Source organism: Phaeodactylum tricornutum, chromosome 28 (assembly GCF_000150955.2).
Source record: "Phaeodactylum tricornutum CCAP 1055/1 chromosome 28, whole genome shotgun sequence".
Lineage (NCBI taxonomy): Eukaryota > Bacillariophyta > Bacillariophyceae > Surirellales > Neidiaceae > Phaeodactylum > Phaeodactylum tricornutum.
The window spans coordinates 129,407-144,627 of NC_011696.1; the positions used below are offsets into that span (position 1 = coordinate 129,407).

The 15,221-nt window shown below is 46.6% G+C and overlaps 9 protein-coding genes across 9 annotated transcripts; 5 read left to right on the forward strand and 4 right to left on the reverse strand.

Moving 5' to 3' along the window:
* Positions 1-433: 433 nt before the first annotated feature.
* On the forward strand, positions 434-1,776 carry PHATRDRAFT_41172 (calreticulin; the record flags this gene model as incomplete). Its single annotated transcript, XM_002185095.1, has 2 exons — positions 434-523; positions 694-1,776. The coding sequence occupies 2 exons, from the start codon at positions 434-436 to the stop codon at positions 1,774-1,776; spliced, it is 1,173 nt and encodes a 390-aa protein (XP_002185131.1).
* Positions 1,777-2,033: 257 nt separating this feature from the next.
* On the reverse strand, positions 2,034-3,794 carry PHATRDRAFT_41173 (predicted protein; the record flags this gene model as incomplete). Its single annotated transcript, XM_002185177.1, has 1 exon — positions 2,034-3,794. The coding sequence occupies one exon, from the start codon at positions 3,792-3,794 to the stop codon at positions 2,034-2,036; it is 1,761 nt and encodes a 586-aa protein (XP_002185213.1).
* A 279-nt stretch (positions 3,795-4,073) lies between these two features.
* PHATRDRAFT_41174 (predicted protein) lies at positions 4,074-5,216 on the forward strand (the record flags this gene model as incomplete). The annotated part of the gene is made up of 1 exon (XM_002185096.1): positions 4,074-5,216. The coding sequence occupies one exon, from the start codon at positions 4,074-4,076 to the stop codon at positions 5,214-5,216; it is 1,143 nt and encodes a 380-aa protein (XP_002185132.1).
* A 1,230-nt stretch (positions 5,217-6,446) lies between these two features.
* Positions 6,447-6,773, forward strand: PHATRDRAFT_7801 (predicted protein; the record flags this gene model as incomplete). Its single annotated transcript, XM_002185097.1, has 2 exons — positions 6,447-6,498; positions 6,565-6,773. Coding segments are annotated over 2 exons (261 nt in total), but the record flags the coding sequence as incomplete, so codon positions are not given.
* Positions 6,774-7,200: 427 nt separating this feature from the next.
* Positions 7,201-8,759, reverse strand: PHATRDRAFT_50263 (predicted protein). The gene is made up of 2 exons (XM_002185178.1): positions 7,771-8,759; positions 7,201-7,736 (listed from the first exon to the last, which is right to left on the reverse strand). The coding sequence occupies exons 1-2, from the start codon at positions 8,323-8,325 to the stop codon at positions 7,479-7,481; spliced, it is 813 nt and encodes a 270-aa protein (XP_002185214.1). The 5' UTR covers positions 8,326-8,759; the 3' UTR covers positions 7,201-7,478.
* Positions 8,760-9,465: 706 nt separating this feature from the next.
* Positions 9,466-9,810, reverse strand: PHATRDRAFT_16725 (predicted protein; the record flags this gene model as incomplete). The annotated part of the gene is made up of 1 exon (XM_002185179.1): positions 9,466-9,810. A coding segment is annotated over one exon (345 nt), but the record flags the coding sequence as incomplete, so codon positions are not given.
* Positions 9,811-10,476: 666 nt separating this feature from the next.
* PHATRDRAFT_50265 (predicted protein) lies at positions 10,477-11,303 on the forward strand. Its single transcript, XM_002185098.1, has one exon. It carries the CDS (start codon positions 10,604-10,606, stop codon positions 11,117-11,119), a length of 516 nt encoding a protein of 171 aa, XP_002185134.1. The 5' UTR covers positions 10,477-10,603; the 3' UTR covers positions 11,120-11,303.
* A 1,114-nt stretch (positions 11,304-12,417) lies between these two features.
* Positions 12,418-13,459, reverse strand: GLO_2 (glyoxalase; the record flags this gene model as incomplete). Its single annotated transcript, XM_002185180.1, has 4 exons — positions 12,418-12,691; positions 12,770-13,096; positions 13,180-13,303; positions 13,396-13,459. 4 exons carry the CDS (start codon positions 13,457-13,459, stop codon positions 12,418-12,420), a joined length of 789 nt encoding a protein of 262 aa, XP_002185216.1.
* A 915-nt stretch (positions 13,460-14,374) lies between these two features.
* GLO_1 (glyoxalase) lies at positions 14,375-15,141 on the forward strand (the record flags this gene model as incomplete). Its single annotated transcript, XM_002185099.1, has 2 exons — positions 14,375-14,525; positions 14,603-15,141. 2 exons carry the CDS (start codon positions 14,375-14,377, stop codon positions 15,139-15,141), a joined length of 690 nt encoding a protein of 229 aa, XP_002185135.1.
* Positions 15,142-15,221: the final 80 nt, after the last annotated feature.

Sequence of the window (15,221 nt, forward strand, 5' to 3'; positions counted from 1 at the left end):
TCGGGAAAACCCTCAAGGCGGACTGAGCGACCGAGTGGACGACTAGTTTTAGTAAGTGTGGTGAGACGGTAAACGGTGGTAGCAAAGCCAGACGTGGACCGAATCCCGTACGGTTGGGTGTTTCGTACTTCCACGTGTATATAGTGACGTGGCTTGGGTGAGACGTTACTTCTACGAACCCTCGGACATGATTTTGTCGTAGCCGACGTTCGCAAAGATCCGGCAGACGCGGTCAACCGGTCGCGCTTGGTGCCGCAAATGCGGCATTGCTCTTTCCTCCGCAGTTCGTCCCGGTCAGATTCCGACCGCACCGAGCGTTTCGCTCCGGGGCCTGGTTCCTACCAATCTTTTCCGACAGTCACACACACTACTGTTTTGAACGAAGTGTAACATAACACGCAAGTGACCGCCAAACACATTTGTAATCGCCACCATGAAGTTTACCTTGCTGACCGTTCTGGCGGCTGCAGTTGCCGTTCCCGTCACTGCCGAAGTTTATCTGAAGGAACAGTTCAACGACGAGGTAAGTCTTTGGGGGTACGCGATCGATGACCATGCCTTAGGGGTCGGGACAAGATCCGGTCATCCGTATCGACGTTCCCAACGGTCGTTATTTCCAACGAATCCCTACTCTAGACCACACCCGTTCCGTCTCTGACACTCGTACTCCTTCTGCTGCTGTGACATTGTCAGGCATGGACATCCCGTTGGACGGAATCCAAGGACTGGAAGCCGGAAAGCGATATGGGTACCTGGAAGCACACCGCCGGTGAATGGTACAGCGACGAAGCCGACAAGGGTATTCAGACGTCGGTGGACGCTCGCTTTTTCGGCATTTCGGCACCTCTCGATAAACCGTACACCTCTTCCAAAGACAAGGACTTGGTCATTCAATACAGCGTCAAACACGAACAGGATTTGGACTGCGGTGGGGCCTACATTAAGCTCTTGCCGGGCGGAAAGTCCTTCCAGCCAGCGGCCTTTGGGGGTGAATCACCCTACGCCGTCATGTTCGGACCGGATATTTGCGGAAGCTCCAACAAGAAAACTCACGTTATTCTGCACTCCAACCAAAAGGACGAAAACTTGCTGATCAACAAGCAAGTCATGTGTGAATCCGATAGCGTTACCCACCTGTATACTCTGGTGGTCCGTCCCGACAACACCTTTGAAGTCTTTGTGGACAACAAGTCGGTTCGGAGTGGAAATCTGGCGGACGAATTCGATTTCCTGGAGCCCAAAGAAATTAAGGATCCCGACGCCCAAAAACCGGAAGACTGGGTGGATAAGGCCAAGATCGCCGACCCCGAAGACAAAAAGCCGGAGGGCTACGACGACATCCCCCAAGAACTCCCCGACCCGGACGCAGTCAAACCGGACGACTGGGACGACGAGGATGATGGCGAGTGGGAAGCACCCATGATTGATAATCCGGAATACAAGGGACCGTGGAAGCCAAAGATGATCGAGAACCCGGACTACAAGGGACCTTGGGTTCATCCCATGGTTCCCAACCCGGACTACAAGGACGACGACGAAATGTTCATGGTCTGCAAGGACACATGCACACACGTAGGATTCGAGCTCTGGCAAGTCAAAACTGGAACTCTGTTCGACGATATCATTGTGACCGATAGCTTAGAAGAAGCACACGCATTTGCGCAAGAAACCTTCTTTAAGAAGAAGGATGGAGAGAAGGAAATGTACGACAAGATTCAAGCTGAACGACAGCCGGAGATGCCCGATATGGTAAGTGGCGAGACTCTTTCTTACTGATAAAACACCAATTTTCATGCACGATCTGATTCCCGTTGTTGTTTTGATCTCTAACCCCGCAGGATGACATGGATATGGGCGACATGGATATGGGCGATATGGGAGATATGATGGACATGGATATGGATGGCATGTACGATGAATTCTAAGGTATTTCCTAGGAGTACGAATGTTGTAGTCCAGTATCGCTTTAGAGTGTCAACTATTTTAGGTTTTTAATTAAAAACAAACTGCACCGATTTGGAAAAATAGATCTCTTATTCCTGGGGAGCCAGTGATCGTCCACGGCGTGAAGCTGTACGCCCCGCTTCACGGTGATCCTCATCCAAGCCATACCTTCGAGCAATGGCACCCAGCCACGAAACAGTTTCCACTTTGACAATCCCAGTACCGGCAACAGCAATCAGAGGGCGCTGATAAATTGGTTGGCCAGTTTCCGCTTTACTTGAGGAAAATCCGTGTAGTGCTTGCTCAGCCGCGCCATCCATACGAATCTTTCCAACCGAGCCGGTAGCGCCATTGCTTTTGCGCTCAAATCTACTATCTGGCTCGGTACTTTTGTTTTCGGTCCAACCATCGACGTACTCTACGTGCGCGGTAGCGAAACCGACTGGTCTAGCGGTGAACGCGCTTGTCTCCACCGAAATACGTTGTTGCCCAGCCGTTGTCAATGCGGGGCCTTTCGGCAAGTTTTGCACTATCTGTAACAGCAAATTGGGATCTTCCTCTTCGGCAAGCATTGCGCCGGTCTCAATTAAGCATTCGGCACTCGAACAAGACAAGAGGCGTAGATCGGCTTCAGCTTTGCGGTCCAGCGTCACGGCAACGCCACCGGAGTCCACTGTAATGAGACTTACGGAGTCCGGCGATAAGCTGTCCACGTGCACCATGCACGTGTTCCAATTTTTATTTTCTTTCTTTTCATGGAGCGTATCCTCAATTGACACTTCGCAATTGCCGTTGACCCCTCCTAGTTCGACTAAGGGATAGATTTGTCCATTCATTGGGTTATCTTCTATCGGTACGGAAAGGTTGCTCGTTTCGGTTCGAATAGGTCCATGATGTGATTTGATACGAATGGCTCGTCGCTGTGGTCGCCGTGGGCCGACAACAGATACATTCGCTCCACCATTACCCGACACGTACAGCGAGCTAATGTCGACTAGCGATCCTTCGTCGTCGGATTCCCACAACTTGGTAACCGATTCTTCCTGTCTCTTGGCTGACGAATTGATCCTAATGTCAATCTGATTGCCATGAATTTGCTTGGCTCGTATCCTACCAGATGTACGCAGCGTGAGTTTTTGTGCCTCAAGAACATCCGCAGCGTAGATGATGCTCCCTGAACCGTCGGTCTCCACGTCTATTTCGTGACCGCGCAGCTTCTTCACGATAATATCCCCATCTGCTGTGTACAATTTGACATCGCCTTCAACTTTACCCGCAATGGTAATCGAGCCACCATTCGGCAATTCGCAAATCAGGTTTGTCTTTTCAGGAATCTTTACAGTGAGAAAGGTTCCCGCCTCCTCGACCTGACCATCAGCCGTGAGATGAGCTATTCCGTCGTGGTAGTCGATTCGTCTCAAGTTCTCCTCTGATTTCGCTTCCTTCAGCTCAGAAACGATAGTGCCATCATCCAGCATCGCTCTATGCGCTGGTTTGGGACGTGCGTGTGGAAGAAGCGAGTTCTTTGACTGCTCACCGGCGACATTGCTAGCCTCGCTTTCATCCAAAACCGCTTCATCAAGCTTAAGCACAATATGAGATTCCGACCTGCCAATGGAAGTCATCTGATCTTGTTCGCGTAACGTTGTCATAGTAGCTTCCGGATTGGGGCTGCATTTAGAGAATACTTGCTTCAAGTCTGCTCGGCCATCGTCCCTCCATTCTGCCTCTACTAACAAATGCGTCGGTTGGGTCAAACTTGATCGAATAGAAAGCGTCGCCCCCTGCTTGAGCTGGGACATCGGAAGGGATCGCCACAGCCGCAACAAATGTTGAGTGGTCGGACTCATGTTGCGATTCGACGAGGAAAAATAATGGTTGCCATTTCAAGTTATGAGTGATTGCGTCAAGGTTTCTGTGTCACTTTTCGTCCTCACTGTCGATCAGAGTCTTTCGATTGTGATGTAGTATCGTCGAAGTAAATTCATTCACGATTGAGCAAGACTGACGGCACGGCAGCATGAAACATGACACTAAAGTAAACAATCACAGATTTTGAATTTACTGTTTGTTACTACGCACTGACCGATGAAGCCATCCGCTTGCCAGCGAATTTCATTTGGCAAGACATGAAGCGAATGAAAATCACGGTAGTACCTTTCCTGATCATTGCATCGAAGTATGGAAACGCATTTGGATTCTTTGAATTACGGATTCCCATTCGTTGTCATCGGCAAGCCCTCCCGGTACTTTACCCTACTAGTAGAGCTGGAGACTTGCATGATGAGTCTCGCCATTCTAAAAAATCCAGTTTGATGCTCAACATGAAGAACTCTGATCACAGCTCTCTTTCCAAAATTACACGAACCGTCTCGACTTCAAGTACTCGAACAGCTCTCTTTTCGCTGTTTATGTCATTGGCTGGTGTCATACTCGGTCCTTTTCTGGACGCCTACCACTCCGCATTTGGAGTCCTTGAGTATGACAAACCCATTACAAGTATTCTTTGGGGAAGCGTCGATCATCCTGCGTTGACTACGACCTGGTGGGTTCCAGCGCTTTTTGGACTTGCAGGCTTTCTCATCGGATGGCTATATATTCTTGGTGACGTCATACTTTCCTCGTCATCCCCAAACAATCCACGGCCGAGTCCGCCCCAAATCTTGCTCGGTATATCGCTATTTACCTTACAGTATTGGCTGTCCGGTGCAATGTATCACTCTGGAGTTGACCGGGTTGTCATTCTCAATACCATGTCGATTGTGGCTGCATCTGGTTTTATACTGCTGGATCAAACATTTGTGGGATTTCTTGTTAGTGCTGTTACCGCTTTTGGAGGTCCAATGATTGAAGTGGGATTATTGTCTCTGTCACGCGCAGACCTCATGCTGGAAAGTGGCTATCAATACACTGATATTGGCGAAACGGGTTTCTTCCCACTCTGGATTCTCCCCGTTTATTTCTTGGGAGGCCCAGCCGTTGGGAACCTGGCACGTGGCATATGGAATGGTCTAAATAATGTGCTCCAAGAAAATGACCTAGCAGAAGTAACAAGCCTCCCCGGATGCAAAGTTTGCAACAACACTCGTCGTATACCCTGTCCCAACTGCGACGGCGTTGGAACCTACTTGGCCATGGGAGGTCGGAGTGCTTTATGTACCTCATGTTGCAAGCGTGGATACGTTGTTTGCAGGAGCTGCTTTGAATTTTATGGGGAAGACCCATACGACATTGAAGGCATTCGCAAGCGGATGTCCAACATGCCTGATTAATTCTCATTATTCTAAAAAATCCGCCCCCATCAATTCTTTGCACATTGTCTCGCAGATGACAATCAAAACCAGACCGTTACAAAGAATGTGCTCTAGAGGTCACATATCTCCTTTTCAGACAAGACTTCCGCTTTCTCCTATTGCTCAGCATTGGTGTCCCTAATTTGCCCTTCCCATATCACAGTAACATACAGTTTGAAAATCACGAGTCATTCTAAAAAGGTATTTATTGGTGAGTTCCACAGCAAATTACTTGTACTGACCCTCGTGGGGCCTGCTGTTTGTACCAGCCTAAATGAGAACAGCTTTGAACCAGTTTTAGCGTTTTGCCATACCACCATGCTAAAAATTCGTCAAATTATCGAAGCCTATCCTTTTGCGCGCAATTGAAGCGGGCGCGATCGATACCAATGGTGGCGGTAGCAATAGGAACCGCGGAGGTCTTTAATGTAGTAGAGCTTCAGCAAGCTTTGTTGCCATAGATGGTTGTTTTCCATTTTGTTGGAAGAAAAAAAAAGACTGAAAATGCTCTAATTATACAGGAAACCACCCAGGCCCGACCTTTGATATAGGAATTCCCTATATAAAAATATACTACTATGTGACGTTCCATCAGCGACAACTTTCTTCCAATCATTATCCACCAACCCGCGAAATGGCGTAGACTTGACGTCGTCGGCGCTCTCACTATTGGAGGAGGTTGTACGGACAGATTCCGTTGGCATAAAAGCAAGTACTACTACGGTTTGAAGCCGCAAGCACAGCATTTTATTGCGTAAACCTAACAGTAAGCGCTGCGGGCAAGCAACGATACGGCAGCTACCCAGATAAAGTAACGAGGCACAACCAAAAAAGAAGTTTGATAGCAGATCCTATATCATGAGCACCGAAATGAAAGACGAAGATGTTGCACCTCAGGTCGACACTGACCAGAGTCTCGACATGATGTGGAATGCGTCTTACCAAGAGATCAACGCAATCAACCCTCGTGAGTTCTAGTCGATGAAAGTCATCTCGTTGCCTTGCATGGTTAAGAATCGAGATCGTACAAGTGATCGCTGATGCCAATAACCTACCGACTTCCGAGTTTGGGGAATGATGACTCATTTGCTGCCTGATAAAATGGTGGCACACCTTTTTCTCCTGACGATGGGCTTGTCCCTTCTTTTTCAAAACCAGAACCCCTGCTTCTCACTTTCTTGTCATATTCTTACCCTTGCAGAGGCTGAAAATTGGAAGATCCAGACTCTCCCGCTGGCTCGCATCAAAAAAATTATGAAGAGTGAAGAGCTAATTCTGCAAGAAATGGAAAAAGACAAGATGAGAGAACAGGGCCAAGAGATCGGAGAATCGGAAAAGGCAGCTGTCAAGTTCATGATCTCTGGCGAGGCTCCTTTGCTGATGAGTAAGGCTTGCGAGCTGCTTGTAAAGGAGTTGTCAGCACGTGCATGGCAACACACTGAAAGAAATCGCAGAAGGACCCTGCAAAGACAGGATATTCATGCTGCTGTGGGCGAGAGCGAAGTTTACGACTTTCTTATCGACATTGTACCTCGTGTAACCAGCGCTTCAAACCGCTCAATGCCCGGTCAGATGGATACGCATGCAATGAATATGGCCCCGGGGATGCCGAATGACCATCTAATGATGGCCGCGCAAATTCCGCAAATTACAGATTTTTCGCAGATGCATCAAGACATGCAAGGGAACCAATATGGGTACTATCAGCCGCAGCAAATGCAAAGTTTACCGGAGGTCGGGGACACTTCCATGAACATTCAAGGACATGCAGATTTGTCCGCACAGCATCAAAGCCAGCAACAACAATCAGCATCACACTCGTGGTCTGACCAGACCGTCTGATGATATAGTATATAGCGTATAGTGTATTGGTTGCGAAATGTTACATTTTATGGTTATTATTTGTACTAAAAAGTAGGCATGCCCACTGTCCTCATATTACTATCATGGGTATCACACAATATTTTTTCATTGCCAGCAAAATTTCATGGTATTATTTATCACCGCTACCTTTGCATTCTGGTATGTGCAGCCAGACCCCTTATAAACACATTCTACACTCGACACTTTCAACCAAATCAAACCAACAACAACGACAACACCATGGATCCTAGGTACAGATGGAGGTATGTTATCAGAAGAAAAAACGTTCTCGAGGGGTCCGCCCTTCTGCCACACAATGCGACCGGTATCCTAGCCGAGCGTCGCCTCCGTCACATAGCCGCCGACTCTTGCACAAAATCAAACACAAAAAAAGTCGAGCAAAAGACTCTTCACATTTCGGACTCTCGCCTGCTCTTTCATGCCAAACAATTCAAGGTAATCCTGAGGACTCTGTAGACTTCCTCTTACTTCTGGAGATCGAGTTGTTGCTCCCGAATTAGGAGCAACACGATCTGCCCTCTCGATAGGAGGTTGCCTCAAGGTCCGCACAGATCTTGTCATCACATTCTCATGTTCGTACTGATGAGGAGGCAATATTTCGGGTGAGAATCGATTCTAAAATCATGGCACCCGCTAACAACATACATACTTTTCTTTGAAGCATGCGATGAATGTCTTGATCCTTTCGACTGACGTGTTTCAGTAGTGCTTTGTTTTTCTTTTCTTCTTTTTCCTTTTCAGCCTTCCACTGATCCCGCTCTTTAATCAGTTTTTCATATTTGCGTGACCAGTCTCCTTCTCTGGCTTCCAGAGTGACTTCTAGTTGTCGCCGACCCCGAGACTCTATTTCTAGCCGGTGCTCAAGATCCTTGTGAGTGCGCTCTAAATCAACCAAGCGGCGACTCTGATTTTCAATCATTCTTGCGTAGGCTTTTAATTCTTGAACTTCCTCCGTCACGATCCTTTGAAAAAGCGGGGTTGGTTGTATTCTGTTCCCCGTAACACCCGCACCTTCATTCTCTTGTCCATGATTGACACCAGTCGATCCGCTTGAACTCAATCGATCGCCGTTGAGGCGGGTTTGTCCTTGTTGATAAGACTGTTGACTTCGATGATGTTCGTTTCGAGTGGATTTACGTGAATAGCCACTAGTGTGACCTCCGTGTCTCATACCATCAACGACTTTTTCATCAGAGGAAGGCATTTCTACCTGGAGCTCGAGGAAGCTGCACTGTATCTCCTGTCTTCTCCGATTTTTAGCTTCCTGTTTTTGGCGAATTTTCTCTTGCGCTCCAGCTCGAGCACACCACGCTTGTTTCTGATACACTGTGCTTTCTTTTAACCCTCGCCAACTGGTTCGTTCCCGCTCCCCTGTATGGACTTGATTTCCACTTCGCTGCGAGAAGAAAGAACACCCAGGAGATCTTTGCGGAGCAATATTAGACGACGTGAGAATTGGGGCGACAAGAGTCACCCCGCAATTTCTTGCAGACAAAGTCGTTTTGACTGGCTTAGAAAATGCAACAGGAACAACTGATGACGAGACTGAAAACCGCACTTCTTTCTATATCGACGGTAATTGCAAAAAAGTCTCGGCATGTGCGAACGCAGCTTTTCCGGGATGGGACGCGACGCTTTTGTCCATTTTGTGACGAGTTTCTACTTTGTCCGTAGTATTTTACATTAGATTTTGCAGGTAGGTCCAGTATCGTTTCAAGACGAGGGCAGCATGCGAGTGAAAGTCCGGGTGTTCTAAATATATATCCGGGTTCTGTTGTTATCCCACATTGGTAAGTAGTTATTGTGAAGTCACATGCGAAAAAAAAGCAATGTTGTTTCGACTTATGAGAGTAACAAAGTTCATGCTTTAGTGCTAACATCTTGAATCGCCGAATGGGACGTAAGGGCCGACTCAGGTTCAGTCAAATGTTGTTGCTGGCCCTAAGTGCCTAAATCCGGAATTGCAGACAATGATTGCGCTTCCCGAAATAATAGCAAGTAGCCCACTTCAACAAACAAGTACAGCCAGACCACGAATACTCACTGGACTGTTAGTGCATACGCCGAAAAAATCATTGAAAAGACTCTTTTGACAGTCGATTGTGTGGTAGATTTCGACAATCGAAAAGGAGCCGTTTTATTTACAGGCATTTTTGAGAACAGTTCAATTTTGTTACGGTGGTATAGTCCTCCTTTACGTCAGATCCTTTTTGCTGTAAGTTATTTTTCCCGAACCTCTTTACGAGTCGAAAAACCCTCCAGTTCCGGCAGACGAGGGCCATTCGTCCTCCCCATCATCCTTCGAGAATGCCGGGCCTCGCTTGTTCGAGCGCCGGAGATCAGCTTCAGCCTTGGTTTCCAAAATATCGAAGTCTCGAACAACTACCTTCGGTCGACTTCGAAGTTCACCAGTTGACTTATCGTTCCATTCATCAATCTGCAAGGACCCAACGACCCCGACGCGAGCACCCTTGTCAACGAACTTGCTCACAAATTCAGCTGTCTGGCCCCAGATTTCAAGCCCATACCAGTCAGTTTCCTCTTCTCCAGACCGGAGATTTAAATGCTTTCGTTCCGCTGTGTGATATTTTCTCTTGCAAGCTAAGCTGATATTCACGACGACTTTTCCGTCATCGAAGTAACGCGGTTCTGGATTACTTCCGACTCTTCCAGTAACATGAATAGTGTTAAATCTAGCAATTTTTTCATCCCATTCTCCAACCGTGGCGGCGAGTTCTTCGTCGGTGAGTTCATCTTCGTCGACAAGTTCTTCATTTTCGTCGAACATCAGTAGAGTAGCCCATGAAAAACCTTTCAGACTACGGCAATTCCAGGGTGCTGAGTAGACAAGACGAATACGCTCGCTCGACGTCGACAACGCGAAGCTCAATCCGGTATCAAACGTGGCAAGCCAGGTAGTTAAAGCTAGAAAAAGATGCGCGCTGACAGGAACTCGCATCGCTGTAAGACTTCCGACCTCTTCAGTGACTTCGTGGCTCTGTGAGTTGCCCCAAACAATCTTCGAGGGCAGAATCTCTTAACTCACAGTCAGTGCCTTACTATCGTGGTTTACTTGTAACCTGCAAAACCTGATTGAGCCGATGTAATGGCTGTTGTTATGTATAGGTTGGGCTTACCGTTGTTGCAAAGTACGTTACCGAAGCTAGAAATAACACACGGGCAATAACATGAAACAATTTGCGAGTATTGCCAGTCCACAAATCGTCTGTTGTCGTCGGTAGCACGGTAAGTTTCTCCATTTCATATTCACAGTCAGAGTCACCGTTAGCATGCGACAAAAGTGTATCTTGAGTTGTGATCTACGACGGATTCACGGTCAGATCCCGATCGTAGACACCTGCCCTCTACATTAAGAAGCTGGCATTTGTAGGGAAGCAACCCAGTTTTCATCAATCTAATAGAAATATACTGTAATTCCGATCCGTTACTCCATGCCCCGGTGAAAAAGGAATAGAAAAGCCATGTCTTTTTTACAAATAAACGCTCCAGTCAGAACTCTTGCAATTGCCACTTCCGCGCTGGTGCTTGTAACCTCTGGATCAATGGCGTACAAAGCTCTTGCAGAGTACGGATGGAAGGGAATACTCAACATAATTTGGGAAGGTGATCCCTTCCCGAATCTTCGAATCCATTTGAACATATTGCGCGACATTGAAGCATCTTTTGAGCAGGAGATTCACGCAATTGCTTCACTTGAAGAAGCTTTGGAACGCGCGCGTCTGGACAGCGTTGATAGTGGAGATAAGGCATTGGTCGTTCGCTTATGGCAATCAAATATACCGCAGACAGATTTAAGAAAAAAGCTTGCTTTTTTAAGCGATACTCTTGATAAGTTAGCTTTCAAGGTTGATCAGGTCCCGGCTGAGATTAAATGTAATATAAGGCAACGAAAGAAGAAACTCTCGCTTCAGGCTGTTGACCTGATGGAGAGAACTGATACCCTTATTAATCTCTTCAAACAGGCAGCCTCTGAGTAAAGTTATGCTGTGTTTCGCCAACTTCTATCATTTTCACATTCCCAGAGATGGTGACCTTTTTCTCAAAATTCTTCGATGCAATTTTCCATCTTCTGAAAAAGGTAAATGCTTAGGCAAGAGCCTTCCTTGATCTTTTTCGTACTCTCGACGAATAATTTCCCGCTGGATTCCAAAAAGCCAAGCTATATTAGACAAGTCCTTCCTCTTCTCGAGTGGCCAGCCTAGCTGTTCCGAAGCTTGCCATGACGCAAAAAATAAAGCTTCGACGGTACATAAATTTCCCTCTCCAGCACTGTGCCAACGCCAATAAAAGCTTCTTTTGGGTGCATTATTCAAGTGCACCTTAGGTAGGCACGCGATCTTTGGATGCAGACGAACACTCGACCGGGTCCATTTGCAATCCAAAACAACCAGTCTTTTAATACTAGACGACTCCAAGACAGAAGACAGAGGGACTGACTGGGTCCCAGGAAAGAGAAGGAATACTCCTTCTTCCTTGATTAGATCTGAAAGATGAAAATTTGAATCTTTGCTCCGCTCAAAAATTCGACAAGGGGGAGGACTTCGGGCCGTTCCTGCCTGCAAAACAGAGGCCGCTTGAATGCCAGTCGAAGATGCTCGCCGGTCGTCTAAAATAAAATCAACGGCGAAGGGCAGGTGGAATTTTCCCTCCCGTACTACATCGGGCCAATCTTCTTTTGGGATCGATATGCTGCAACAGTTTGGACAGTAAATTGTACAAGACGCATTGCAGGTCTTGCATCTACCACGTTTCCAGTCTTTTGTTGCCTTTGAGCACTTTTCCAAGTACTCAACAAATACTTGCTCCCCTTCATTGACTTTCTCCATTCGGGTCACTCACACCATTTGTGGTAGAGGTGTTGACCCGACACGATAACTGCCGATTTCGGGCTCGAACCATTTGTAGTTGCCATGCTGTCTAACTGTAAGAGCACGGTAAACAATATTTCGTATCGGCATGCTTAAACTTGTTATTCAAAATATAAAAAACAAGCTTCAACTTTTTGAAGGCTATCGTGAAAGCAAGATTTTAAAGTTAGTCTTCTCCGTCAGCACGCTACGCTCTCTTGTCAATTTGTTTGTCTTCTCTCTAATGTGAATATTCTCCAAACTCTCTCTCATGTTGCTAGACGGACGACATCGGCACGATAAAAATTTGTACAACAGCTGCAAATGGGAAACACGCCTTTATAGAGCCATTGTTTCTCCTTTTACTTGTGCAAGACAAAAGAATGAGGCAAACAGAGATGAACATATCATGCAATTAGGATCATAACTTATCCTCGAAATTTGTCCTTCGCCTTGCGAATTCTTCCGAAAACATCAGCATCGGAATCACTGATTTTGACGCCTATATTCTGCCGTATTTCCGCACTCATATCGCAGCGCAAGAAAGGATTTGTTTGTTTTTCTACCCCAAGGTTACTGGGGACTGTTGGTTCACCTCTCTCTCTAGTAGCTTTGATCTCCTCTGCCCGAGACACGAGTGCAGAGTTCCCTGGTTCGATAGCTAAAGCAAACTTGGCATTCGAGGATGTATACTCATGTGCACTGTATGGAAGGGACAGATAGATGCATGTAAGTCTTTGGCTGTGGATGTTTATGCAGAGTCGACTGCAAGTGACTAACCAGTAAATTGTAGTGTCGTCGGGAAGCTCTCGTAAGCGCTTCAAGCTCTCCCAGAACTGACTAGGTGACCCTTCGAACATTTTACCGCATCCTAGCGCAAAAAGACTGTCGCCTACAAAGGCTATATTCTCTTTCGGAAAATGATAGGAGAGGTGGCCAAGTGTGTGACCGCCAACATCAATTATATGCGCCTTTGTACCTCCAAATTCAATCTCATCTCCTCCCTTTAAACCAACATCCATTCCTGGAATTTTCTCTGACGAGGGTCCATAGACTAGCACGCCATCTGATTTCAATTCTAGATTACCCCCCGTATGATCAAGATGACTACGAACGAAAACCTCGGTCAGAAACTCGGGAACAGATCTTACATGTTAGTAACAGCCCAGTGGCCACCATGAGATACGTACTGATGAGTATTGAAGATGTGGGTAAGTTTCCAACCCCGTCTCTTGAGCTCATTCTTGTAGGCACTAGCCTCGGGCGTATCAATTGCGGCTGTTTGACCGGTGCTCTCGCAGTGGATTAGAAAGCCTAGAACGGTAAGGAAAACAACTTTAGATAAGGGCCCTTTAAAATCACGGTGAGAAGAACTTTTTAAAACCTCCTATCCTGCATTCACCCACCATAGTTATCGCTCAAGCAAGGAAACTGGGCAACCGTCAAAACGTTGTCTGACAGTGAGGGCATGGCGGAAACTGAGTACAGTCTGGTAGTCAGGAGAGAGAATGAAGAAAATTTCGATGGTGCTCGATATAATGTTAAAGATGATGTCTGTGAGGAGAAAATGGTAAGTGCGAACAACGCGCAACCTGAGAGTTTCTGTAGAGGTTGTGTTCTGACTTGCAGCATTATAAAAGCGAGAGCTACAATTTTTAATTGACTGTGAGTTGCTACGCGGCCAAGAGGTGGAGTGGGGATCGCGAACCGCCTTGAGAGGATTTGCGAAGGAGGTTTCGACGCGCAGATTCTTTCAGGAATTTCGAACCTACTACTACTCTAGCAATCGGCAAAAATATCTATCGAATTTTCAGTTGTCAGTCCTTCGTTCTCCGCATAGAAAACAGTCACAGTCACTGCGAAGTATACATTTAAGATTGGAGGAGGATCATGACTTGGCACTGGCTGTGATATTGCTTCCCAACGTACTTCCGCCGCTACGTCGATTCGGAGAAATTACACTTTGATTTCACCGGCGTAGTTCGTTCTTGACTCTGGCGCTATTTCTTCGAACAGAAAAGACGACACAACAAAGGAGAGGCCTTTTCGCTTGACAGTAACTCATCCAAATTTACGAATCGATTCTGATATTTCCGTCGCGTACATATCTCCACGTAAGTTCACTTACATCATCATTGACCGGGAGCTCTACTTCCTGGAACAACGATTGAAGTCGTACATGTATTGTTAAGAACGAACTCCGCTCTTTATCATCGTTTCTCACCGGCTCGTGTCTCAATGAAGTTGCCCGAGAAATTGCCATCCGTACTTTTAAGTTTTTTTTTCATCAACTTGTCTCACTCCCTTTCTGCCAGCAGTTCCTCGTCAGTTTTTGCGGTTATGATGGGCGGAAGAATTGTGAAGAAGGACGAAACGATGGGCGTCATGCAGCTTTTTGATGCCGAATCTTCGACGTACACGTATCTTCTCTGGGACAAAGACACAAAGGACGCTATTCTTGTGGATCCGGTGGACACTCAAGTCGATCGTGACATCGACGAAGCCACAAAACTCAACCTAAGCCTTGTTTATGGTGGTAAGTTTGTAACTGCTGTTTAATCGAAAGCAGCAATGGAATTGGCGCTTCTCATTGTATGCATCTCTTCTTCGAAGTGAACACGCATGCGCATGCGGATCACATTACTGGAACACATTTGCTGAAGCAAAAGATATCTGGGCTAAAGAGTGTGATTGCTGAGTCCTCTGGAGCCAAAGCAGACTTGCACGTCGTCGCTGGAGATCGAATTTTTTTTGGAAGTCGTTTCCTCAGTGTGCGTTCTACTCCCGGCCATACAAAGGGATGCACGTCTTATGTTGCGGACGATGAATCATTTGTTTTGACTGGAGATACATTGCTCATTGGAGGTTGTGGTCGAACGGACTTTCAAGGTGGATCAGCATCTACCCTTTTCGATTCGGTACAGTCCCAACTGTTCAGCTTGCCCCCGACAACAATAGTTTACCCTGCCCACGATTACAAAGGTCGAACGAGTAGTACAATTGAGAAAGAACTTGACAGCAATCCCCGTTTGGGTAAAGGGAAAACTAAGAAAGAATTCATTGAGATCATGAGCAACTTGAACTTGGCTTATCCAAAGAAGATTGACGTTGCGGTCCCAGCTAACATGCGATGTGGTGTTCCTGATCCATGAACGAGGTACAACCAACTACGTTTTACATCTACGACAGTAAACATATGTATATTTTCATTTTGCATAAACGGAGTGTCTTC

What these genes read in the sequence shown, in the direction of transcription:
- PHATRDRAFT_50263 (XM_002185178.1), bottom strand. Translation starts at nt 8,325, where the DNA reads ATGCCTTCCTCTGATGAAAAAGTCGTTGATGGTATGAGACACGGAGGT. An exon ending in ATCGCATGCTTCAAAGAAAA is followed by an intron (nt 7,737 to 7,770) that starts GTATGTATGTTG and finishes CCATGATTTTAG; the next exon opens with AATCGATTCTCACCCGAAAT.
- PHATRDRAFT_50265 (XM_002185098.1), top strand. Translation starts at nt 10,604, where the DNA reads ATGTCTTTTTTACAAATAAACGCTCCAGTCAGAACTCTTGCAATTGCC.